Genomic DNA, 27,494 nt, shown 5'->3' on the forward strand with positions numbered 1-27,494 from the left:
TAGGACATTACTGTAAAATCCTCACACACTGAACACACCAGGACATTACTGTAAAACCCTCACACACTGAACAAACCAGGACATTAGCGTAAAACCCTCACACACTGAACGCACCAGGACATTACTGTAATACCCTCACGCACTAGGACATTACTGTAAAATCCTCACACACTAGGACATTACTGTAAAACCCTCACACACTGAACAAACCAGGACATTAGCGTAATACCCTCACACACTGAACACACCAGGACATTACTGTAAAACCCTCACACACTGAACACACCAGGACATTACTGTAAAACCCTCACACACTGAACACACCAGGCCATTACTGTAAAACTCACACACTGAACACCCCAGGACATTACAGTAATACCCTCACACACTAGGACATTACTGTAAAACCCTCACACACTGAACACACCAGGACATTACTGTAAAACCCTCACACACTGAACACACCAGGCCATTACTGTAAAACTCTCACACACTGAACACACCAGGACATTACTGTAAAACTCTCACACACTGAACACACCAGGACATTACTGTAAAACTCTCACACACTGAACACACCAGGACATTACAGTAATACCCTCACGCACTAGGACATTACTGTAAAACCCTCACACACTGAACACACCAGGACATTACTGTAAAACCCTCACACACTGAACACACCAGGACATCACTGTAAAACTCACACACTGAACACACCAGGACATTACTGTAAAACTATCACACACTGAACACACCAGGACATTACTGTAAAACTATCACACACTGAACACACCAGGACATTACTGTAAAACTATCACACACTGAACACACCAGGACATTACTGTAAAACTATCACACACTGAACACACCACAACATTACTTTAACACAAGAACCGCCTAGCCTTTCAGAACCCGCTAGAGAACGTTGCCGGGCATCCCATTTAGCATCAGATGCATATCAAGTCGCATGGTGCAACGAACAGAAGAAACAACGATTGATAAATAGTGAAGAAAACATTGTAAAGGAGTAATTAATAAATATTAATAAATATTTGTGGACATATATAAATAATGTACAATTTGACTGATCATATTGTCACTCATCAGATTATTGACAACTTAGCCTTGTCTATGGACTAACTATGTAGTATGGTATGGTGAAATTAGTTTGGGTATCGTTTTGATATAGTTTAGGTGTAATTTCGATATAGTTTCGATTTAGTTTTGGTTTAGTTTTGATATACACTGCTCAAAGAAATTAAGGGAACACTAAAATAACACATTCTAGATCTGAATGAATGAAATATTCTTATTAAATACTTATTTACATAGTTGAATGTGCTGACAACAAAATCACACAAAAAAAGATCAATGGAAATCAAATGTATCAACCCATGGAGGTCTGGATTTGGAGTCACACTCAAAATTCAAGTGGAAAACCACACTACAGGCTGATCCAACTCTGATGTAATGTCCTTAAACAAGTCAAAATGAGGCTCAGTAGTGTGTGTGGCCTCCACGTGCCTGTATGACCTCCCTACAACGCCTAGGCATGCTCCTGATGAGGTGGCGGATGGTCTCCTGAGGGATCTCCTCCCAGACCTGGACTAAAGCATCCGCCAACTCCTGGACAGTCTGTGGTGCAACGTGGCGTTGGTGGATGGAGCGAGACATGATGTCCCAGATGTGCTCAATTGGATTCAGGTCTGGGGAACGGGCGGGCCAGTCCATAGCATCAATGCCTTCCTCTTGCAGGAACTGCTGACACACTCCAGCCACATGAGGTCTAGCATTGTCTTGCATTAGGAGGAACCCAGGGCCAACCGCACCAGCATATGGTCTCACAAGGGGTCTGAGGATCTCATCTCGGTACCTAATGGCAGTCAGGCTACCTCTGGCGAGCACATGGAGGGCTGTGCGGCCCCCAAAAGAAATGCCACCCCACACCATGACTGACCCACCGCCAAACCGGTCATGCTGGAGGATGTTGCAGGCAGCAGAACGTTCTCCACGGCGTCTCCAGACTGTCACATCTGTCACATGTGCTCAGTGTGAACCTGCTTTCATCTATGAAGAGCACAGGGCACCAGTGGCGAATTTGCCAATCTTGGTGTTCTCTGGCAAATGCCAAACGTCCTGCACGGTGTTGGGCTGTAAGCACAACCCCCACCTGTGGACGTCGGGCCCTCATACCACCCTCATGGAGTCTGTTTCTGACCGTTTGAGCAGACATATGCACATTTGTGGCCTGCTGGAGGTCATTTTGCAGGGCTCTGGCAGTGCTCCTCCTGCTCCTCCTTGCACAAAGGCAGAGGTAGTGGTCCTGCTGCTGGGTTGTTGCCCTCCTCCACGTCTCCTGGTGTACTGGCCTGTCTCCTGGTAGCGCCTCCATGCTCTGGACACTACGCTGACAGACACAGAAAACCTTCTTGCCACAGCTCGCATTGATGTGCCATCCTGGATGAGCTGCACTACCTGAGCCACTTTTGTGGGTTGTAGACTCCGTCTCATGCTACCACTAGAGTGAAAGCACCGCCAGCATTCAAAACTGACCAAAACATCAGCCAGGAAGCATAGGAACTGAGAAGTGGTCTGTGGTCCCCACCTGCAGACCCACTCCTTTATTGGGGGTGTCTTGCTAATTGCCTATAATTTCCACCTGTTGTCTATTTCATTTGCACAACAGCATGTGATGTTGACAATGTATTGTCAATCAGTGTTGCTTCCTAAGTGGACAGTTTGATTTCACCAAAGTTTGATTTCACAGAAGTGTGCCTGCCTCTCCCTTTCTCTCTCTCTCTGCCTGCCTCTCCCTTTCTCTCTCTCTCTGCCTGCCTCTCCCTTTCTCTCTCTCTCTGCCTGCCTCTCCCTTTCTCTCTCTCTCTGCCTGCCTCTCCCTTTCTCTCTCTCTCTGCCTGCCTCTCCCTTTCTCTCTCTCTCTGCCTGCCTCTCTCTTTCTCTCTCTCTCTGCCTGCCTCTCTCTTTCTCTCTCTCTCTCTGCCTGCCTCTCCCTTTCTCTCTCTCTCTGCCTGCCTCTCCCTTTCTCTCTCTCTCTGCCTGCCTCTCCCTTTCTCTCTCTCTCTGCCTGCCTCTCCCTTTCTCTCTCTCTCTGCCTGCCTCTCCCTTTCTCTCTCTCTCTGCCTGCCTCTCCCTTTCTCTCTCTCTCTGCCTGCCTCTCCCATTCTCTCTCTCTCTGCCTGCCTCTCCCTTTCTCTCTCTCTCTGCCTGCCTCTCCCTTTCTCTCTCTCTCTGCCTGCCTCTCCCTTTCTCTCTCTCTCTGCCTGCCTCTCCCTTTCTCTCTCTCTCTGCCTGCCTCTCCCTTTCTCTCTCTGCCTGCCTCTCCCTGAGCTGAAGATGATGTTAAAGAGTTTTAGTATAGCCAATTTTGAATTTGTGGTGTGTATATTTTATCATTTCATTGATTTAGTATACCATCAACACCACATGCCTTTTTGGGTTGGAGGGGTTTTATTTTGTCCTGTAGCTCATTCAATGTAATTGGAGAATCCAGTGGGTTCTGGTAGTCTTTAATAGTTGATTCTAAGATTTGTATTTGATCATGTATATGTTTTTGCTCTTTATACTTTGTTATAGAGCCAAAAAGACTGGAGAAGTGGTTTACCCATACATCACCATTTTGGATAGATAACTATTCGTGTTGCTGTTTGTTTAGTGTTTTCCAATTTTCCCAGAAGTGGTTAGAGTCTATGGATTCTTCAATTACATTGAGCTGATTTCTGACGTGATTTCTTACAATTTGTCATTGTTGTTCATTTTCTTCGGTTTTCTATTTGAGATGTTTAGATTTGATAGGGAAGCTGAGTTAAGATTTTCTACTGCCAAGTTTCCGCATGTTTTACCCAGGAAGTTGTCTAAAAGGGATTGAATTTGTTGTTACCTAATTGTTTTTTGGTAGGTTTACACATTTGTCTCTGTTATAGATTCCTTCCATCTATAGAATCTCTTCATATTATTCAGTTCCTTTGGCTTTGATGCCTCATGATTGAGTATCGCTGACCAACTGGCAGGTGTCTTCACTGACAATTTCAACACGTCTCTGATTGAGTCTGTAATACGAACATGTTTCAAGCAGACCACCATAGACCCTGTGCCCAAGAACACTAAGGTAACCTGCCCAAATGACTACAGACCCGTAGCACTGTAGCCATGAAGTGCTTTGAAAGGCTGGTCATGGCTCACATCAACACCATCATCCCAGAAACCCTAGACTCACTCCAATTTGCATACCGCCCCAACAGGTCAAATGATGCAATCTCTATTGCACTCCACACTGCCCTTTCCCACCTGGACAAAAGGAACACCTATGTGAGAATGATATTCATTGACTACAGCTCAGCGTTCAACACCATAGTGCCCTTAAACCTCATCAATACGCTAAGGACTCTGGGACTAAAAACCTCCCTCTGCAACTGGATCCTGGACTTCCTGACGGGCCGCCCCCCAGTTGGTGAGGGTAGGTAACAACACATCCGCCACGCTGATCCTCAACACGGTGTTCCCCAGGGGTGTGTGCTCAGTCCCATCCTGTACTCCCTGTTCACTCATGACTGCACGGCCAGGCACGACTCCAACACCATCATTAAGTTTGCCAATGACAACAGTGGTAGGCCTGATCACTGACAATGATGAGGCCGCCTATAGGGAGGAGGTCAGAGACCTGGCCGTGTGGTGCCAGAACAACAACCTCTCCCTCAACGTAACCAAGACTAAGTAGATGTTTGTGGACTAAGGAAAAGGAGCACCGAGCACGCCCCCATTCTCATCGGCGGGGCTGTAGTGGAGCACGTTGAGAGCATCAAGTTCCTTGGTGTCCAAATCAACAACAAACTAACATGGTCCAAACACACCAAGACAGTTGTGAAGAGGGCACAACAAAGCCTATTCCCCCTCAGGAGACTAAAAAGATTTGGCATGGGTCCTCAGATCCTCAATAGGTTCTACAGCTGCACCATCGAGAGCATCCTGACTGGTTGCATCACTGCCTGGTATGGCAACTGCTTTGCCTCTTACCGCAAGGCACTACAGAGGGTAGTGCGAACGGCCCAGTACATCACTGGGGCCAAGCTTCCTGCCATCCAGGACCTCTAAACCAGGTGGTGTCAGAGGAAGGCCCTAAAAATGGTCAAAGACCCCAGCCACCCCAGTCATAGACTGTTCTCTCTACTACCACATGGCAAGTGGTACCGGAGTGCCAAGTCTAGGACAAAAAGGCTTCTCAACAGTTTTTACCCCCAAGCCATAAGACTCCTGAACAGCCAATCAAATGGCTACCCAGACTATTTGCATTGTGTGTAAAATATTGTGTGATATAGCTTGGAAAATAAATCAACGTGACTCTGGATGACAACATAATGATGTTTGTTTCCAACATTACAGCTGTTTTCCTAAAGACATGAGAGTCCACTTCATGTTCTGTTTCCTTGGCTTCCTTACTTCCTAATATGAAGACACTGGTATCACGGCAACACGACACACACAGCCATATGTGATCTCTATTGCTACTTGACTGCATTTTAAACCATCACATGGAATTGATTAACGACCTCATGGAAGGGAGTGGATATTCCAGAATGTTTTCCTCCGACTGTTCTACTCTTAGAACTCCTCATTAGGTTGATCTCTCCATGGATGTAGAAATGGAAATATCAGAGTGTAATTCCAGTATTTAGTTCTGGGATGTTAGATGGTTAATAGGACAGCTGAATTGGAACCATTAGCATGCTTCCCAAATGGAATCCTCTTCCTTATGCACGACCCTGAACTAGGGTGATATTTGGGACTTTGTCTTGGGAATAGGATCTAGACTCTCCATGGACATAACTGTGATACCCACCTGACACTATTGCACTGACCTGACCCCAACCATAATGAGCTCAGATATTTTCTATATGGTCCTTCATATATTATTGGTGACTTAAGGAGAGGAGGTAACATACCCTGGGAGGAGGTAACCTACCCTGGGAAGAGAGGGGAGGAGGTAACCTACCCTGGGAAGAGAGGGGAGGAGGTAACCTACCCTGGGAAGAGAGGGGAGGAGGTAACCTACCCTGGGAAGAGAGGGGAGGAGGTAACATACCCTGGGAAGAGAGGGGAGGAGGTAACATACCCTGGGAAGAGAGGGGAGGAGGTAACATACCCTGGGAAGAGAGGGAGGGAGGTAACATACCCTGGGGAGAGAGGGGGGAGGAGGTAACCTACCCTGGGAAGAGAGGGGAGGAGGTAACATACCCTGGGAAGAGAGGGGAGGAGGTAACATACCCTGGGAAGAGAGGGGAGGAGGTAACATACCCTGGGGGGAGGTAACATACCCTGGGAAGAGAGGGAAGAGAGGGGAGGAGGTAACATACCCTGGGAAGAGAGGGGAGGAGGTAACATACCCTGGGAAGAGAGGGGAGGAGGTAACATACCCTGGGAAGAGAGGGGAGGAGGTAACATACCCTGGGAAGAGAGGGGAGGAGGTAACATACCCTGGGAGGAGAGGGGAGGAGGTAACCTACCCTGGGAAGAGAGGAGAGGAGGTAACCTACCCTGGGAAGAGAGGAGAGGAGGTAACATACCCTGGGAAGAGAGGAGGTAGCATACCCTGGGAGGAGGTAACCTACCCTGGGGAGAGAGGGGAGGAGGTAACCTACCCTGGGAAGAGAGGGGAGGAGGTAACATACCCTGGGAAGGAGTTAACATACCCTGGGAAGAGAGGGGAGGAGTTAACATACCCTGGGAAGAGAGGAGAGGAGGTAGCATACCCTGGAAGGAGGTAACATACCCTGGGAAGAGAGGGGAGGAGGTAACATACCCTGGGAAGAGAGGGGAGGAGGTAGCATACCCTGGGAGGAGGTAACATACCCTGGGGAGAGAGGGGAGGAGGTAACATACCCTGGGAAGAGAGGGGAGGAGGTAACATACCCTGGGAGGAGGTAACCTACCCTGGGGAGAGAGGGGAGGAGGTAACATACCCTGGGAAGAGAGGAGAGGAGGTAACATACCCTGGGAAGAGGTGACATACCCTGGGAGGAGGTGACATACCCTGGGAGGAGGTGACATACCCTGGGAGCAGGTGACATACCCTGGGAGGAGGTAACATACCCTGGGAGGAGATAACATACCCTGGGAGGAGGTAACATACCCTGGGAAGAGAGGGGAGGAGGTAACCTACCCTGGGAAGAGAGGAGAGGAGGTAGCATACCCTGGGATGAGGTAACATGCCCTGGGGAGAGAGGGGAGGAGGTAACATACCCTGGGAAGAGAGGAGAGGAGGTAACATACCCTGGGAGGAGGTAACATACCCTGGGAAGAGAGGGGAGGAGGTAACATACCCTGGGAGGAGGTAACATACCCTGGGAGGAGGTAACATACCCTGGGAGGAGGTAACATACCCTGGGAGGAGGTAACATACCCTGGGAGGAGGTAACATACCCTGGGAGGAGGTAACATACCCTGGGAGGAGGTAACATACCCTGGGAAGAGGTAACATACCCTGGGAAGAGGTAACATACCCTGGGAAGAGGTAACATACCCTGGGAGAGGGTAACATACCCTGGGAGGAGAGGGGAGGAGGTAACCTACCCTGGGAAGAGAGGGGAGGAGGTAACATACCCTGGGAGAGCGGGGAGGAGGTAACATACCCTGGGAAGAGAGGGGAGGAGGTAACATACCCTGGGAAGAGAGGGGAGGAGGTAACATACCCTGGGAAGAGAGGGGAGGAGGTAACATACCCTGGGAAGAGAGGGGAGGAGGTAACATACCCTGGGAGGAGAGGGGAGGAGGTAACATACCCTGGGAAGAGAGGGGAGGAGGTAACATACCCTGGGAGGAGGTAACATACCCTGGGAAGAGAGGGGAGGAGGTAACATACCCTGGGAAGAGAGGTAACATACCCTGGGTACAAAGGGGAGGAGCTGACATACCTTGACAGCAGAGGGGAGGAGCTGACATACCTTGACAGCAGAGGGGAGGAGCTGACATACCTTGACAGCAGAGGGGAGGAGCTGACATACCTTGACAGCAGAGGGGAGGAGCTGACATACCTTGACAGCAGAGGGGAGGAGCTGACATACCTTGACAGCAGAGGGGAGGAGCTTTGGCTTCTTGGATGGGTGGATTGGGTCTTTCATGTTTGACAGGACTGGAACAGGAAGAGAAGACACAGTCAATCAACAACTAGTAAATCAGAAGAGACAGTCAATCAACAACGAGCAAATCAGAGACAGTCAATCAACAACGAGTAAATCAGAGACAGTCAATCAACAACTAGTAAATCAGAAGAGACAGTCAATCAACAAAGAGAAAATCAGAGACAGTCAATCAACAACTAGTAAATCAGAAGAGACAGTCAATCAACAACGAGTAAATCAGAAGAGACAGTCAATACACAACGAGTAAATCAGAGACAGTCAATACACAACGAGTAAATCAGAGACAGTCAATCAACAACGAGTAAATCAGAGACAGTCAATCCACAACGAGTAAATCAGAAGAGACAGTCAATCCACAACGAGTAAATCAGAAGAGACAGTCAATCCACAACGAGTAAATCAGAAGAGACAGTCAATCCACAACGAGTAAATCAGAAGAGACAGTCAATCCACTAGAATCAGAGACAGAACCAAAAAATTTGATCAATTACTCAGTGCAGCCTCAACTGGCTTCCTGTCAAAGCAAGGGCTGAATCAAGGTTTTACTGCTAACCTACAAAGCATTACATGGGCTTGCTCCTAACCTCTCCGATTTGGTCCTGCCGTCAATCCTAACGTACGCTAAATCACAAGACGACAGGCCTCAATTGTCCCTAGAATTTCTAAGCAAAATCAGCTGAGGCAGGGCTTTCTCCTATAGAGCTCCATTTTTAGGAACGGTCTGCCTACCCATGTCAGAGACGCAAACTCGGTCTCAAAAGTCTTTACTGAAGACTCATCTCTTCAGTGGGTCAAATGATTGGGTGTAGTCTGGCCCAGGAGTGGGAAGGTGAACGGAAAGGCTCAATCCACAACCGCCCTTGCTGTCTCTGCCTGGCCGGTTCCCCTTTTTCCACTGGGATTCTCTGCCTCTAGCCCTCAATACGGGGCTGAGTCAAATTGCTGGGGACAGTCAATCCCTGGGGGTAAATCACCTGAAGAGGGTTGATACACTGTTGTGGTCGGCCTGTCAGTCCCCCCCCTTGGGTTGTACCGTGTAAGATCTTTGAAGGCAGTCAATCCTTGTCTCAGGATGGTAAATTGGTGGTTGAAGATTTCCCTCTAGTGGTGTGGGGGCTGTGCTTTGGCAAAGTGGGTGGGGTTATATCCTTCCTGTTTGGCCCTGTCCGGGGTGTCCTCGGATGGGGCCACAGTGTCTCCTGACCCTCCTGTCTCAGCCTCAGTATTTATGCTGCAGTAGTTTATCCACAACGGGTCAGTTTGTTTATCTGAGACTTCTCCTGTCCTATTCGGTGTCCTGTGTAAATCTAAGTGTGCAGTCAATTCCTCCTCCTCTTTCTTTCTCTCTCAGGAGGACCTGAGCCAGAACCATGCCCCAGGACTACCTGACATGATGACAGTCAATGCTGTCCCCAGTCCACCTGGCCATGCTGAGCTCCAGTTTCAACTGGCCTGGGCCCTAGGACCATGTCCCAGGACTACCTGACATGAGGACTCCTTGCAGTCCCCAGTCCACCTGGCCATGCTCCTGCTCCAGTTTCAACTGTTCTGCCTTACTATTATTCAACCATGCTGGTCATTTATGAACATTTGAACATCTTGGCCAGTCTGTTAATCCACACAGCCGTAAATCAGAGACAGTCAATCCCAACATAAATCAGAACAGTCAATCTCTCTCTCGAGGACCTGAGCCCTAGACAGTCCCCAATCCACATGATGGCTCAGAGACAGTCCCCAGTCCACCTGACTGTGCTGCTGCTCCAGTTTCAACTGTTCTGCCTTATTAAATTTGACCATGCTGGTCATTTATGAACATTTGAACATCTTGGTCATGTTCTGTTATAATCCACCCGGCAAAGCCAGAAGACAGTCAATCCCACATAGCCCGGTTCCTCAGGTTTCTTCCTAGGGTTTGGCCTTTCTAGGAGTTTTTCAGAGACACCGTCAATCCACCTGCATTGTTTGCTGTTTGGGGTTTTAGGCAGGGTTTCTGTCAGCACTTTGAGATATCAGCTGACAGTCAATCCTATATAAATAAATTTGATTTGATTTGATTTGTTTGAATCCACAACGAGTAAATCAGAAGAGACAGTCAATCCACAACGAGTAAATCAGAGACAGTCAATCCACAACGAGTAAATCAGAGACAGTCAATCCACAACGAGTAAATCAGAAGACAGTCAATCCACAACGAGTAAATCAGAGACAGTCAATCCACAACGAGTAAATCAGAGACAGTCAATCAACAACGAGTAAATCAGAGACAGTCAATCCACAACGAGTAAATCAGAGACAGTCAATCCACAACGAGTAAATCAGAGACAGTCAATCCACAACGAGTAAATCAGAGACAGTCAATCCACAACGAGTAAATCAGAGACAGTCAATCCACAACGAGTAAATCAGAGACAGTCAATCCACAACGAGTAAATCAGAGACAGTCAATCCACAACGAGTAAATCAGAAGAGACAGTCAATCCACAACGAGTAAATCAGAGACAGTCAATCCACAACGAGTAAATCAGAGACAGTCAATCCACAACGAGTAAATCAGAGACAGTCAATCCACAACGAGTAAATCAGAGACAGTCAATCAACAACGAGTAAATCAGAGACAGTCAATCAACAACGAGTAAATCAGAGACAGTCAATCTTTATGTGTCAGTAAATCAGGACAGTTTCAATCAGTAGTAGTCTGTCATCTTTATGTGTCAGTAATCAACAACCATTTTCTCAGAGACAGTCAATCAACTTTATGTGTCAGTACAGTCAATCAACAATTTTCTCTCCAGTAGTAGTCTGTCATCATCAGAGAGTCAGTCAATCAACAACCATTTTCTCAGAGACAGTCAATCATCAACGTGTCAATCAGAGACAGTTTCAATCAACAGTAGTAGTCCGTCATCTTTATGTGACAGTCAATCAACAACCATTTTCTCAGTAGACAGTCAATCATCTTTACGTGTCAAGTCAGAGGACCAGTTTCAATCCAGTAGTAGTCAGTCACAGTCAATCAACAACGTAGTCAATCAGGACAGTTTCAATCAACAGTAGTAGTCCGTCATCTTTATGTGTCAGTAGTCACAGGACCATTTTCTCTCCAGTAGTAGTCTGTCATCTTTATGTGTCAGTAGTCACAGGACCATTTTCTCTCCAGTAGTAGTCTGTCATCTTTATGTGTCAGTAGTACTCACAGGATAAGTCCCTCTTGACGGCGTTCTTTTTCCTCCTGATGGGGAACTCATCAATCTTCAGCTCTCCTTCGTCTGACACGTACTCGTACTCGTCTCTCACCGGCTTGGTCTTGTCCTCCTTTAGGTTTTGTAACGAGCTGAACACACTGGAGTTGGTCTGGGGCTTCAGCTTAGAACTGGGGGGGGGGGGCACAGGACAGTAAGGAACAGGTGCCAGTCACAGACAGACACAATACACGTACACAGTATACTTACCCTAGTAACTTCTTGTGTGTCAATGAGAATGAAAACTTGTCTTTGTTGCCTGATAGTGGCGTTCTCTCAAACTTGTGCTCTTCAGTTTCCATCTTCAGTAAGGAATCTGGTTTGCTGTTCTGTAACGGATATGAACAACAACGAGAACGTCATGTTTTAGAGGAAGAAGGGCATACAACATATTTATAACATTGCAAAGGGAGAAAACAAAAAGCCAAATCTCAGACTGGCCAATAAAAATAATAGATTAAGATGAGCAAAAGAACACAGACACTGGACAGAGGAACTCTGCCTAGAAGGGCAGCACTGGAGGAACTCTGCCTAGAAGGGCACTGTTGACGGAACTCTGCCTAGAAGGGCAGCATCCCGGAGTGTCGCCTCTTCACTGTTGACGATGAGACTAGTGTTTTGTGGGTACTATTTAACGAAGCTGCCAGTTGTGGACTTGTGAGGCGTCTGTTTCTCAAACTAGACACTTGTCCTCTTGCTCAGTTGTGCACCGCGGCCTCCCACTCCTCTTTCTATTCTGGTTAGGGCCAGTTTGTGCTGTTCTGTGAAGGGAGTAGTACACAGCGTTGAACCAGATCTTCAGTTTCTTGCCAATTTCTCACATGGAATAGCCTTCATTTCTCAGAACGAGAATAGACTGACGAGTTTCAGAAGAAAGGTCTTTGTTTCTGGACATTTTGAGCATGTAATCAAACACACAAATGCTGTTGCTCCAAATACTCAACTAGTCTAAAGAAGGACAGTTTTATTGCTTCTTTAATCAGGACAACAGTTTTCAGCTGTGTTAACATAATTGCAAAAGGGTTTTCTAATGATCAATTATCATTTTAAAATGATGAACATGGATTAGCTAACACAACGTGCCATTGGAACACAGGAGTGATGGTTGCTGATAACGGGCCTCTGTAGATCTTCCATTAAAAATCAGACGTTCCCAGCTACAATAGTAATTTACAATATGAAAAATGTCTACATTGTATTTCTGATCAATTTGATGTTATTTTAAATGGCCAAAAAATGTGCTTTTCTTTCAAAAACAAAGACATTTCTAAGTGACCCCAAACTTTTAAATGGTAGTATATAAATATATATAAATATATAGATAAATATATATCTACCAGGGTCTCCAGTCCATCAGAGAAACAGAGGTGGTCTGTGATTATCCACCTACCAGGTCCTATAGAAGATGTGGTCTGTGATTATCCATCTACCAGGTCCTATAGAAGATGTGGTCTGATCTGCCCTTATTATCTCACCTACCAGGTCCTATAGAAGATGTGGTCTGTGATTATCCACCTACCAGGTCCTATAGAAGATGTGGTCTGTGATTATCCATCTACCAGGTCCTATAGAAGATGTGGTCTGTGATTATCCATCTACCAGGCCCTATAGAAGATGTGGTCTGTGATTATCCATCTACCAAGCCCTATAGAATATGTGGTCTGTGATTATCCATCTACCAGGTCCTATAGAAGATGTGGTCTGATCTGCCCTTAGTTTCTCTGTATCTCCATCTACCAGTCCATGTGTTAGTGTTTATCCATCTACCAGGTCCTTAGAGGGACCAGGACCCTGGAATGACTACAGACATTCCTAAGAAGATGTGGTCATTGATTATCCATCTAAAGGTCCTAAAGAAGATGTGTCTTCCGATTATCCATCTACCAGCTGTCCTATAGAACCCATCCCATGTTATCCAGCTATTATCCATCAACAGCCTCCTGATAGAAGATGTGGTCTGATCTGGAGCCCTAGTTTCTCTGTATCAAACTACTTTGGACCAGAGTCCTCTAGAAGATAGGGGAATAGGGATTATCCATCTACCCCGTCCTACCAGCAGGACCGTGGTCAGATGTGAATGCTTATGGGTGGAATGTTGTGGATAGAATAGTTGTGAGGACTGTGATTATCCATCTACCAGGTCCTATAGAAGCTTTGAACAGTTCCACCACTCTAATTGTGAGTAAAACCCAGTGTTAGTTTAGCTATTACTATGATCGTGGTGTGATTAATCCATCTACCATTATACCACGATTGGTCTGCTGATTATCCAGCTTCTCCAGATTTAATAGAACAGAACCATTTGTATCTTCTTTAAACAGCATCCAGCTTGAATTGGGTTCATTGTTCCATTTATCCATCATTATCATGTTTACTTTGTTCCATGTGTTTTTAAAGCAGGCCAAGACAGGCTTGACTCAATCTATTCTATGTTACCTTTGATTTTCACATCAAACTATTATATATCTTACCCAGCTATTATATATCTAACCCAGCTATTATATATCTTAACTAAATTAACTACTCTATCTTACCTAAACTAACTTAACTACTCTGTATATAACTTAACTAACTATATCTTACCTAACTTAACTACTCTGTATATAACTTAACTAACTATATCTTACCTAACTTAACTAACTACTCTGTATATAACTTAACTACTCTGTATCTTACCTAACTTAACTAACTATATCTTACCTAACTTAATTATTCTATATCTTACCTAACTTAACTACATTTACATTTACATTTAAGTCATTTAGCAGATGCTCTTATCCAGAGTTGTGAGGACAAATTGGTGCATTCACCTAACTAACTATTCTATATCTTACCTAACTTAACTATTCTATACATTACAACTTAACTATTCTATATCTTACCTAACTTAACTATTCTATATCTTACCTAACTTAACTATTCTATATATTGCCTAACTTAACTATTCTATTTATTACCTAACTTAACTAACTCTTCTATATCTTACCTAACTAACTATTCTATACATTACCCTCTTAACTATTCTATACATTACCTAAATTAACTATTCTATATATTACCTAACTTAACTAACTATTCTATATATTACCTAACTTAACTAACTATTCTATATCTTACCTAACTAACTATTCTATACATGACCTAACTTAACTATTCTATACATGACCTAACTAACTATTCTATACATTATCTAACTTAACTAACTATTCTATACATTACCTAACTTAACTAACTATTCTATACATTACCTAACTTAACTAATCTATATCTTACCTAACTTAACTATTCTATATCTTACCTAACTTAACTAATCTATATCTTACCTAACTTAACTATTCTATATCTTACCTAACTTAACTATTCTATACATTACCTAACTTAACTAATCTATATCTTACCTAACTTAACTATTCTATACATGACCTAACTAACTATCCTATATCTTACCTAACTTAACTATTCTATACATTACCTAAATGAACTATTCTATATATTACCTAACTTAACTATTCTATATCTTACCTAACTTCACTATTCTATATCTTACCTAACTTAACTAACTATTCTATATCTTACCTAACTAACTATATCTTACCTAACTTAACTATTCTATATATTGCCTAACTTAACTATTTTATTTATTACCTAACTTAACTAACTCTTCTATATCTTACCTAACTAACTATTCTATACATTACCTAAATTAACTATTCTATATATTACCTAACTTAACTATTCTATACATTACCTAAATTAACTATTCTATATATTACCTAACTTAACTATTCTATATATTACCTAACTTAACTAACTATTCTATATATATTACCTAACTTAACTAACTATTCTATATCTTACCTAACTTAACTAACTATTCTATATATATTACCTAACTTAACTAACTATTCTATATATATTACCTAACTTAACTAACTATTCTATATATATTACCTAACTTAACTAACTATTCTATATCTTACCTAACTTAACTAACTATTCTATATATATTACCTAACTTAACTAACTATTCTATATATTACCTAACTTAACTAACTATTATATATATTACCTAACTTAACTAACTATTCTATATCTTACCTAACTTAACTATTCTATACATTACCTAACTTAACTATTCTATACCTTACCTAACTTAACTATTCTATATATTGCCTAACTTAACTATTCTATTTATTACCTAACTTAACTAACTCTTCTATATCTTACCTAACTAACTATTCTATATATTACCTAACTTAACTAACTATTATATATATTACCTAACTTAACTAACTATTCTATACATTACCTAACTTAACTATTCTATACCTTACCTAACTTAACTATTCTATATATTGCCTAACTTAACTATTCTATATATTGCCTAACTTAACTATTCTATTTATTACCTAACTTAACTAACTCTTCTATATCTTACCTAACTAACTATTCTATACATTACCCTCTTAACTATTCTATATCTTACCTAACTTAACTATTCTATATCTTACCTAACTTAACTATTCTATATCTTACCTAACTTAACTATTCTATATCTTACCTAACTTAACTATTCTATATCTTACCTAACTTAACTATTCTATATCTTACCTAACTTAACTATTCTATATCTTACCTAACTTAACTATTCTATATCTTACCTAACTTAACTAACTATTCTATATCTTACCTAACTTAACTATTCTATATCTTACCTAACTTAACTAACTATTCTATATCTTACCTAACTTAACTAACTATTCTATAAATTACCTAACTTAACTATTCTATATCTTACCTAACTTAACTATTCTATATCTTACCTAACTTAACTAACTATTATATATATTACCTAACCTAACTAACTATTCTATATCTTACCTAACTAACTATTCTATATCTTACCTAACTTAACTAACTATTATATATATTACCTAACTTAACTAACTATTCTATATCTTACCTAACTTAACTAACTATTATATATATTACCTAACTTAACTAACTATTCTATATCTTACCTAACTAACTATTCTATACATTACCTAACTTAACTATTCTATATCTTACCTAACTTAACTATTCTATATCTTACCTAACTTAACTATTCTATATCTTATCTAACTTAACTATTCTATATCTTACCTAACTTGACTATTCTATATCTTACCTAACTATTCTGTATCTTACCTAACTTAACTAACTATTCTATATCTTACCTAACTTAACTAACTACTCTGTATCTAACTTAACTAACTACTCTGTATCTAACTTAATTATTCTTTATCCAACTAGTCTGTATCTTAACTAACTAGTCTGAATTTTCCATAACTTAACTACATTTTCTAACAGCCTAATTTTGACCAAAATTAACCAGAGAGATTACTGCTTACGGTTTAATTTTTCCGCGCTATACGGAGGGAGCTCTAGCCAACAGACAGCAGAGACCTGAGGACACTGTCCAACCTGGAGCTGAGTGAGGAGTGTTTGGTCTGATGCTATTTTGAAAGCTAAGAAGAAAAAGCTAAAAATAAAGTACATTAGTGATATATTTGACTTTATGGGGACTAAATGCTGAGTTAAGACTCCCAGACCAGATGTGAAGGAAAAGGCCTTTGGGCCTCAGAACCCCCCTTCTGCTGTTCACTGGCATGGCACTGATTCCACCTGGCGATCTGTTCACCATCTGCCTTGGCCTGTCTCCCCCCTGTCTGGTACAGGTACCTCCACCACACTCCCCTCTCTGTTTACAGTCTGCCTTGGCCTGTCTCCCCTCTCTGTTTACAGTCTGCCTTGGCCTGTCTCCCCTCTCTGTTCACCATCTGCCTTGGCCTGTCTCCCCTCTCTGTTCACAGTCTGCCTTGGCCTGTCTCCCCTCTCTCTGTTCACCATCTGCCTTGGCCTGTCTCCCCTCTCTCTGTTCACCATCTGCCTTGGTCTGTCTCCCCCTGTCTGTTCACTGTCTGTCTTGGCCTGTTCTATATCTGACCTAACTCAACCTGTTCTATATCTGACCTAACTCAACCTGTTCTATATCTGACCTAACTCAACCTGTTCTATATCTGACCTAACTCAACCTGTTCTATATCTGACCTAACTCAACCTGTTCTATATCTGACCTAACTCAACCTGTTCTATATCTGACCTAACTCAACCTGTTCTATATCTGACCTAACTCAACCTGTTCTATATCTGACCTAACTCAACCTGTTCTATATCTGACCTAACTCAACCTGTTCTATATCTGACCTAACTCAACCTGTTCTATATCTGACCTAACTCAACCTGTTCTATATCTGACCTAACTCAACCTGTTCTATATCTGACCTAACTCAACCTGTATCTGACCTAACTCAACCTGTTCTATATCTGACCTAACTCAACCTGTTCTATATCTGACCTAACTCAACCTGTTCTATATCTGACCTAACTCAACCTGTTCTATATCTGACCTAACTCAACCTGTTCTGTATCTGACCTAACTCAACCTGTTCTATATCTGACCTAACTCAACCTGTTCTATATCTGACCTAACTCAACCTGTTCTATATCTGACCTAACTCAACCTGTTCTATATCTGACCTAACTCAACCTGTTCTATATCTGACCTAACTCAACCTGTTCTATATCTGACCTAACTCAACCTGTTCTATATCTGACCTAACTCAACCTGTTCTATATCTGACCTAACTCAACCTGTATCTGACCTAACTCAACCTGTTCTGTATCTGACCTAACTCAACCTGTTCTATATCTGACCTAACTCAACCTGTTCTATATCTGACCTAACTCAACCTGTTCTATATCTGACCTAACTCAACCTGTTCTATATCTGACCTAACTCAACCTGTTCTATATCTGACCTAACTCAACCTGTTCTATATCTGACCTAACTCAACCTGTTCTATATCTGACCTAACTCAACCTGTTCTATATCTGACCTAACTCAACCTGTTCTATATCTGACCTAACTCAACCTGTTCTATATCTGACCTAACTCAACCTGTTCTATATCTGACCTAACTCAACCTGTTCTGTATCTGACCTAACTCAACCTGTTCTATATCTGACCTAACTCAACCTGTTCTATATCTGACCTAACTCAACCTGTTCTATATCTGACCTAACTCAACCTGTTCTATATCTGACCTAACTCAACCTGTTCTATATCTGACCTAACTCAACCTGTTCTATATCTGACCTAACTCAACCTGTTCTATATCTGACCTAACTCAACCTGTTCTATATCTGACCTAACTCAACCTGTTCTATATCTGACCTAACTCAACCTGTTCTATATCTGACCTAACTCAACCTGTATCTGACCTAACTCAACCTGTTCTGTATCTGACCTAACTCAACCTGTTCTATATCTGACCTAACTCAACCTGTTCTATATCTGACCTAACTCAACCTGTATCTGACCTAACTCAACCTGTTCTATATCTGACCTAACTCAACCTGTTCTATATCTGACCTAACTCAACCTGTTCTATATCTGACCTAACTCAACCTGTTCTGTATCTGACCTAACTCAACCTGTTCTATATCTGACCTAACTCAACCTGTTCTGTATCTGACCTAACTCAACCTGTTCTATATCTGACCTAACTCAACCTGTTCTATATCTGACCTAACTCAACCTGTTCTATATCTGACCTAACTCAACCTGTTCTATATCTGACCTAACTCAACCTGTTCTATATCTGACCTAACTCAACCTGTTCTATATCTGACCTAACTCAACCTGTTCTGTATCTGACCTAACTCAACCTGTTCTATATCTGACCTAACTCAACCTGTTCTATCTGACCTAACTCAACCTGTTCTATATCTGACCTAACTCAACCTGTTCTATATCTGACCTAACTCAACCTGTTCTATATCTGACCTAACTCAACCTGTTCTATATCTGACCTAACTCAACCTGTTCTATATCTGACCTAACTCAACCTGTTCTATATCTGACCTAACTCAACCTGTTCTATATCTGACCTAACTCAACCTGTTCTATATCTGACCTAACTCAACCTGTTCTATATCTGACCTAACTCAACCTGTTCTATATCTGACCTAACTCAACCTGTTCTATATCTGACCTAACTCAACCTGTATCTGACCTAACTCAAACTGTCCTGTAGCGTACCTTATATTTCCACTTGGCTTCCGTCTGTTTCTTGTTCTGTTCTCGGATCTCAAACTTCTCCAGGTCGTTCTGCTTACAGGTGTCCTTTTCCGACATGCTCAGGACATTCTTAGTCGCCTGGGAAGCAGGTAACAGACATGACATCATATAGGTGACAAGTAACTGCTGCTAACCGTGTGTATGTGACCAATACAATTTGATTTGATATGAGGTAGAGTAGGACAGGTCAGCTTGCATGGTCTTACCTTGCCGCCCTCCCCCTCACCTTACCCTTCTTGGGCTGGTCCATCTAGGCCTATAGGGGTGTGTTTGTTACAGGCCCAGTCAGGTTAAACATGGTTAAACAGGTTAATAGCTCACCTTGCCCCCCATCTTTCCTTTCTTGGGCTGGTCCATCTTGCTGAGGATGTCCTTGGCGTGAGACTCCAGAGCTGCCAGGCTGGAGGGCTTCGACGGAGGAGGAGGAGGAGGAGCAGGGACCTCCTTCTCTTTCTTCCCTTTCTTCTTCCCTCCCTCCTTCGCTTTGGGGACCTTGGGAGGTTTGGGGACCTTGGGAGGTTTTGGTGGCTTGGAGGCCTTCTTCCTGGCTGGTTTGTCCCGAGGAGGAGGGGACGGGGACGGGGAGGGGTGGCTGGAGGGGGAAGCAGGGTCCTCAGGCTCTAATGGGGCAGCAGGGGGTTCCTCCACAGGAGCCTTGCTACTCGAATCACTCTTAATGGCTTTAGCCGCATTCTGGAAAAAAACAAAACGGTCAGTTATCAAGATGTCTTTATCCGAGGACACTCACTTCACAATTTTCTCTCCTTATATTTTACACAACCATGACAACAGTCTGAGCTGGTACCATACATATCTAGATACATGGACTGGTACCATACAGGAACCACACACATATCTAGATACATGGACTGGTACCATACAGGAACCATACGTATCTAGACACATGGACTGGTACCATACAGGAACCATACGTATCTAGACACATGGACTGGTACCATATCAGGAACCACACGTATCTAGACACATGGACTGGTACCATACAGGAACCATACGTATCTAGATACATGGACTGGTACCACACCATACGTATCTAGATACATGGACTGGTACCATACAGGAACCATACGTATCTAGACACATGGACTGGTACCATACAGGAATCATACATATCTAGACACATGGACTGGTACCATACAGGAACCATACGTATCTAGACACATGGACTGGTACCACACAGGAACGTTTTAGTGTGAAATGATTCGGAGCGATTCGGTTCAATGCTATAGACCACCAAGTGCTAACAGTCAGCATCTGGTTAATATGTACGAAATGCTTGATAATATATTTGATATAAACAGAGATACACTACATGGCCAAAAGTATGTGGACACCCCTTTAAATTAGTGGATTCGGCTATTTCAGCCACACCCATTCTGACATTGGCAGTAGAATGGCCCGTACTGAATATCTCAGTGACTTTCAATGAGTCACCGTCATAGGATGCCACCTTTCCAACTAGTCAGTTTGTCAAATTTCTGCCCTGCTAGAACTGCCCCTTTCACTGTAAGTGCTGTTATTGTGAAGTGGAAACGTTAGGAGTAACAACGGCTCAGCCGAGAAGTGGTAAGCCACACAAGCTCCCAGAACAGAACCGCTTAGTGCTGAAGCGTGTAAAATGTGTCTGTCCTCAAGTGGAACACTCACTACCGAGTAATAAACTGCCTCTGGAAGCAACAGGAAATGGGTTTCCATGGCTGAGCAGCCGCACACAAGCCTAAGATCACCATGCGCAATGCCAAGCGTCGGCTGGAGTGGTGTAAAGATCACCGCCATTGAACTCTGGAGCAGTGGAAATGCATTCTCTGGAGTGATGAATCACGCTTCACCATCTGGCAGTCCGGTGGGTTAGGCAGATTTCAGGAGAGTGCTATCTGCCAACGCATAGTGCCAACTGTAAAGTTTGGTGGAAGAGGAATAATGGTCTGGGGCTGTTTTTCATGGTTCAGGCCCCTTAGTTCCAGTGAAGGGAGATATTAATGTTACATTATACAATGACATTCTAGATGATTCTGGGCTTCCAACTTTGTGGCAACAGTTTGGGGAAGGCCCTTTCCTGTTTCAGAATGCACAAAGCGAGGTCCATACAGAAGTTGTTTGTCAAGATTAGTCTGAAAGAACTTGGCTGGCATGCACAGAGCCCTAACCTCAACCCCATCGAGCACCTTTGGGATGAATTGGAACGCCGACTGCGAGCCAGGCCTAATCGCCCAACATCAGTGTCCGACCTCACTAATGCTCTTCTGGCTGAATGGAAGCTGGTCCCCGCAGCAATGTTCCAACATCTAGTGGAAAGCCTTCCCAGAAGAGTGGAGGCTGTTATAGCAGCAATGTTCCAACATCTAGTGGAAAGCCTTCCCAGAAGAGTGGAGGCTGTTAGCAGCAATGTTCCAACATCTAGTGGAAAGCCTTCCCAGAAGAGTAGAGGCTGTTATAGCAGCAATGTTCCAACATCTAGTGGAAAGCCTTCCCAGAAGAGTGGAGGCTGTTATAGCAGCAATGTTCCAACATCTAGTGGAAAGCCTTCCCAGAAGAGTAGAGGCTGTTATAGCAGCAATGTTCTAACATCTAGTGGAAAGCCTTCCCAGAAGAGTGGAGGCTGTTATAGCAGCAATGTTCCAACATCTAGTGGAAAGCCTTCCCAGAAGAGTGGAGGCTGTTATAGCAGCAATGTTCCAACATCTAGTAGAAAGCATTCTCAGAAGAGTGGAGGCTGTTATAGCAGCAATGTTCCAACATCTAGTGGAAAGCCTTCCCAGAAGAGTGGAGGCTGTTATAGCAGCAATGTTCCAACATCTAGTGGAAAGCAACCAGACGCTGCTGGTCTGTGGTGTATAATGAGGAGCAACCAGACGCTGTTGGTCTGTAATGAGGAGCAACCAGACGCTGTTGGTCTGTGGTGTGTAATGAGGAGCAACCAGACGCTGTTGGTCTGTGGTGTAATGAGGAGCAACCAGACGCTGTTGGTCTGTGGTGTGTAATGAGGAGCAACCAGACGCTGCTGGTCTGTGGTGTGTAATGAGGAGCAACCAGACGCTGCTGGTCTGTGGTGTGTAATGAGGAGCAACCAGACGCTGCTGGTCTGTGGTGTGTAATGAGGGCAACCAGACGCTGCTGGTCTGTGGTGTGTAATGGGGAGCAACCAGACACTACTGGTCTGTGTTGTGTAATGAGGAGCAACCAGACGCTGCTGGTCTGTGGTGTATAATGAGGAGCAACCAGACGCTGCTGGTCTGTGGTGTGTAATGAGGAGCAACCAGATGCTGCTGGTCTGTGGTGTGTAATGAGGAGCAACCAGACGCTGCTGGTCTGTGGTGTGTAATGAGGAGCAACCAGACGCTGCTGGTCTGTGGTGTGTAATGAGGAGCAACCAGACGCTGCTGGTCTGTGGTGTGTAATGAGGAGCAATCAGACGCTGCTGCTCTGTGGTGTGTAATGAGGAGCAACCAGACGCTGCACTGGACACATTAATGAAAAGTCTTATTCCAGTTATTAATAAACATGAACCCATTAAGAAAATGACTAAAACCAGTTAAATCCTGTGTATTGATGAGGAATTTAAACATTGAATGGTTGAGATGGATGAGGCCAAAGGAACGGGCAAAAGTCTGGCTGCACAACCGATTGGCAAACATACTGCAAATTGAGAAATCATGTGACTAAACTGAATAAAAAGAAGAAGAAGACTACTCTATGAATCAAAGATAAATGACAAAGAATGATTGTAAAAAGCACCTTAAATTACATTTGGGGAAAAAAGGCAAACTAAGCTCTATCATTCATAAAATCAGATGACTCATTCATCAAAGTTATGACCGGTAGTGTATATTATGTCTATGGTGTATGTAGGCAACGGAGTTGAGCTATAGTGGGTAAACCCCACTATCAATAAGGGGAATGTTAGGGGGTAAACTGGGCATCTACCACCCCACTATCAATAAGGGGAATGTTAGGGGTAAACTGGGCATCTACCACCCCACTATCAATAAGGGGAATGTTAGGGGGTAAACTGGGCATCTACCATCCCACTATCAATAAGACGAATGTTAGGGGGTAAACTGGGCATCTACCACCCCACTATCAATAAGAGGAATGTTAGGGGGTAAACTGGGCATCTACCACCCCACTATCAATAAGAGGAATGTTAGGGGGTAAACTGGGCATCTACCACCCCACTATCAATAAGGGGAATGTTAGGGGGTAAACTGGGCATCTACCACCCCACTATCAATAAGGGGAATGTTAGGGGGTAAACTGGGCATCTACCACCCCACTATCAATAAGGGGAATGTTAGGGGGTAAACTGGGCATCTACCACCCCACTATCAATAAGGGGAATGTTAGGGGGTAAACTGGGCATCTACCACCCCACTATCAATAAGGGAATGTTAGGGGGTAAACTGGGCATCTACCACCCCACTATCAATAAGGGGAATGTTAGGGGGTAAACTGGGCATCTACCACCCCACTATCAATAAGGGGAATGTTAGAGGGGGTAAACTGGGCATCTACCACCCCACTATCAATAAGGGGAATGTTAGGGGGGGGTAAACTGGGCATCTACCACCCCACTATCAATAAGGGGAATGTTAGTGGGTAAACTGGGATAAAAAGTGTTTGAGCTATAAATATTACTCAAAACATGTGCTGTGACATAGACAATAAATATATAGCACAACTTTGGATTTCACCCGTCTCATAATGTTAGGGGTAAACTGGGCATCTACCACCCGTCTCATAATGTTAGGGGGATAAACTGGGCATCTACCACCCGTCTCATAATGTTAGGGGGTAAACTGGGCATCTACCACCCGTCTCATAATGTTAGGGGGTAAACTGGGCATCTACCACCCCACTCAATAATGTTAGGGGGTAAACTGGGCATCTACCACCCCACTATCAATAAGGGGAATGTTAGGGGGGGTAAACTGGGCATCTACCACCCCACTATCAATAAGGGGAATGTTAGGGGGGGGGTAAACTGGGCATCTACCACCCCACTATCAATAAGGGGAATGTTATGGGGGTAAACTGGGCATCTACCACCCCACTATCAATAAGGGGAATGTTAGGGGGTAAACTGGGCATCTACCACCCCACTATCAATAAGGGGAATGTTAGGGGGTAAACTGGGCATCTACCACCCACTATCAATAAGGGGAATGTTAGGGGGTAAACTGGGCATCTACCACCCCACTATCAATAAGGGGAATGTTAGGGGGTAAACTGGGCATCTACCACCCCACTATCAATAAGGGGAATGTTAGGGGGGGGTAAACTGGGCATCTACCACCCCACTATCAATAAGGGGAATGTTAAGGGGGTAAACTGGGCATCTACCACCCCACTATCAATAAGGGGAATGTTAGGGGGTAAACTGGGCATCTACCACCCCACTATCAATAAGGGAATGTTAGGGGGGGGTAAACTGGGCATCTACCACCCCACTATCAATAAGGGGAATGTTAGGGGGTAAACTGGGCATCTACCACCCCACTATCAATAAGGGGAATGTTAGGGGGGTAAACTGGGCATCTACCACCCCACTATCAATAAGGGGAATGTTAGGGGGGTAAACTGGGCATCTACCACCCCACTATCAATAAGGGGAATGTTAGGGGGGTAAACTGGGCATCTACCACCCCACTATCAATAAGGGGAATGTTAGGGGGGGTAAACTGGGCATCTACCACCCCACTATCAATAAGGGGAATGTTAGGGGGGGTAAACTGGGCATCTACCACCCCACTATCAATAAGAGGAATGTTAGGGGGTAAACTGGGCATCTACCACCCCACTATCAATAAGGGGAATGTTAGGGGGTAAACTGGGCATCTACCACCCCACTATCAATAAGGGAATGTTAGGGGGTAAACTGGGCATCTACCACCCACTATCAATAAGGGGAATGTTAGGGGGTAAACTGGGCATCTACCACCCCACTATCAATAAGGGGAATGTTAGGGGGTAAACTGGGCATCTACCACCCCACTATCAATAAGGGGAATGTTAGGGGGTAAACTGGGCATCTACCACCCCACTATCAATAAGGGAATGTTAGGGGGGTAAACTGGGCATCTACCACCCCACTATCAATAAGGGGAATGTTAGGGGGTAAACTGGGCATCTACCACCCCACTATCAATAAGGGGAATGTTAGGGGAGGGGGTAAACTGGGCATCTACCACCCCACTATCAATAAGGGGAATGTTAGGGGGTAAACTGGGCATCTACCACCCCACTATCAATAATGTTAGGGGGTAAACTGGGCATCTACCACCCCACTATCAATAAGGGGAATGTTAGGGGGGTAAACTGGGCATCTACCACCCCACTATCAATAAGGGGAATGTTAGGGGGGTAAACTGGGCATCTACCACCCCACTATCAATAAGGGGAATGTTAGGGGGTAAACTGGGCATCTACCACCCCACTATCAATAAGGGGAATGTTAGGGGGTAAACTGGGCATCTACCACCCCCTCAATAAGGGGAATGTTAGGGGGGTAAACTGGGCATCTACCACCCCACTATCAATAATGTTAGAGGGGGTAAACTGGGCATCTACCACCCCACTATCAATAAGGGGAATGTTAGGGGGGGTAAACTGGGCATCTACCACCCCACTATCAATAATGTTAGGGGGTAAACTGGGCATCTACCACCCCACTATCAATAAGGGGAATGTTAGGGGGTAAACTGGGCATCTACCACCCCACTATCATAATGTTAGGGGGGTAAACTGGGCATCTACCACCCCACTATCAATAATGTTAGGGGGGGTAAACTGGGCATCTACCACCCGTATCAATAATGTTAGGGGGTAAACTGGGCATCTACCACCCCACTATCAATAATGTTAGGGGGGTAAACTGGGCATCTACCACCCCACTCATAATGTTAGGGGGGGGGTAAACTGGGCATCTACCACCCCACTCAATAATGTTAGGGGGGTAAACTGGGCATCTACCACCCCACTATCAATAATGTTAGGGGGGTAAACTGGGCATCTACCACCCCACTCAATAATGTTAGGGGGGTAAACTGGGCATCTACCACCCCACTATCAATAAGGGAATGTTAGTGGGTAAACTGGGATAAAAAGTGTTTGAGCTCATAAATGTTACTCTTTAAACATGTGCTGTGACATAGACAATAAATATATAGCACAACTTTGGATTTACCACCCGTCTCATAATGTTAGGGGGTAAACTGGGCATCTACCACCCGTCTCATAATGTTAGGGGGGGGATAAACTGGGCATCTACCACCCGTCTCATAATGTTAGGGGGGGTAAACTGGGCATCTACCACCCGTCTCATAATGTTAGGGGGTAAACTGGGCATCTACCACCCGTCTCATAATGTTAGGGGGGGTAAACTGGGCATCTACCACCCGTCTCATAATGTTAGGGGTAAACTGGGCATCTACCACCCGTCTCATAATGTTAGGGGGTAAACTGGGCATCTACCACCCGTCTCATAATGTTAGGGGGGTAAACTGGGCATCTACCACCCATCTCATAATGTTAGGGGGGTAAACTGGGCATCTACCACCCGTCTCATAATGTTAGGGGGTAAACTGGGCATCTACCACCCGTCTCATAATGTTAGGGGGTAAACTGGGCATCTACCACCCGTCTCATAATGTTAGGGGGTAAACTGGGCATCTACCACCCGTCTCATAATGTTAGGGGGTAAACTGGGCATCTACCACCCGTCTCATAATGTTAGGGGGTAAACTGGGCATCTACCACCCGTCTCATAATGTTAGGGGGTAAACTGGGCATCTACCACCCATCTCATAATGTTAGGGAGGGTAAACTGGGCATATACCACCCGTCTCATAATGTTAGGGGGTAAACTGGGCATCTACCACCCGTCTCATAATGTTAGGG

The 27,494-nt window shown here is 44.1% G+C and overlaps 1 protein-coding gene across 1 annotated transcript in view; it reads right to left on the minus strand.

Moving 5' to 3' along the window:
* phf2 (PHD finger protein 2) overlaps positions 1-27,494 on the minus strand; it is a 130,626-nt gene that overhangs the window by 42,681 nt on the left and 60,451 nt on the right. Inside the window, exons 12-16 of the mRNA XM_046338193.1 lie at positions 19,902-20,273; positions 19,542-19,658; positions 11,606-11,724; positions 11,351-11,526; positions 8,079-8,146 (exon numbers count right to left, since the gene is read on the minus strand). Of these exons, the coding sequence (XP_046194149.1) occupies positions 8,079-8,146; positions 11,351-11,526; positions 11,606-11,724; positions 19,542-19,658; positions 19,902-20,273 (852 nt within the window). The remainder of the gene's footprint in view (positions 1-8,078; positions 8,147-11,350; positions 11,527-11,605; positions 11,725-19,541; positions 19,659-19,901; positions 20,274-27,494) is intronic.

The sequence above is a fragment of the Oncorhynchus gorbuscha genome, linkage group LG03, assembly GCF_021184085.1.
Source record: "Oncorhynchus gorbuscha isolate QuinsamMale2020 ecotype Even-year linkage group LG03, OgorEven_v1.0, whole genome shotgun sequence".
Lineage (NCBI taxonomy): Eukaryota > Metazoa > Chordata > Actinopteri > Salmoniformes > Salmonidae > Oncorhynchus > Oncorhynchus gorbuscha.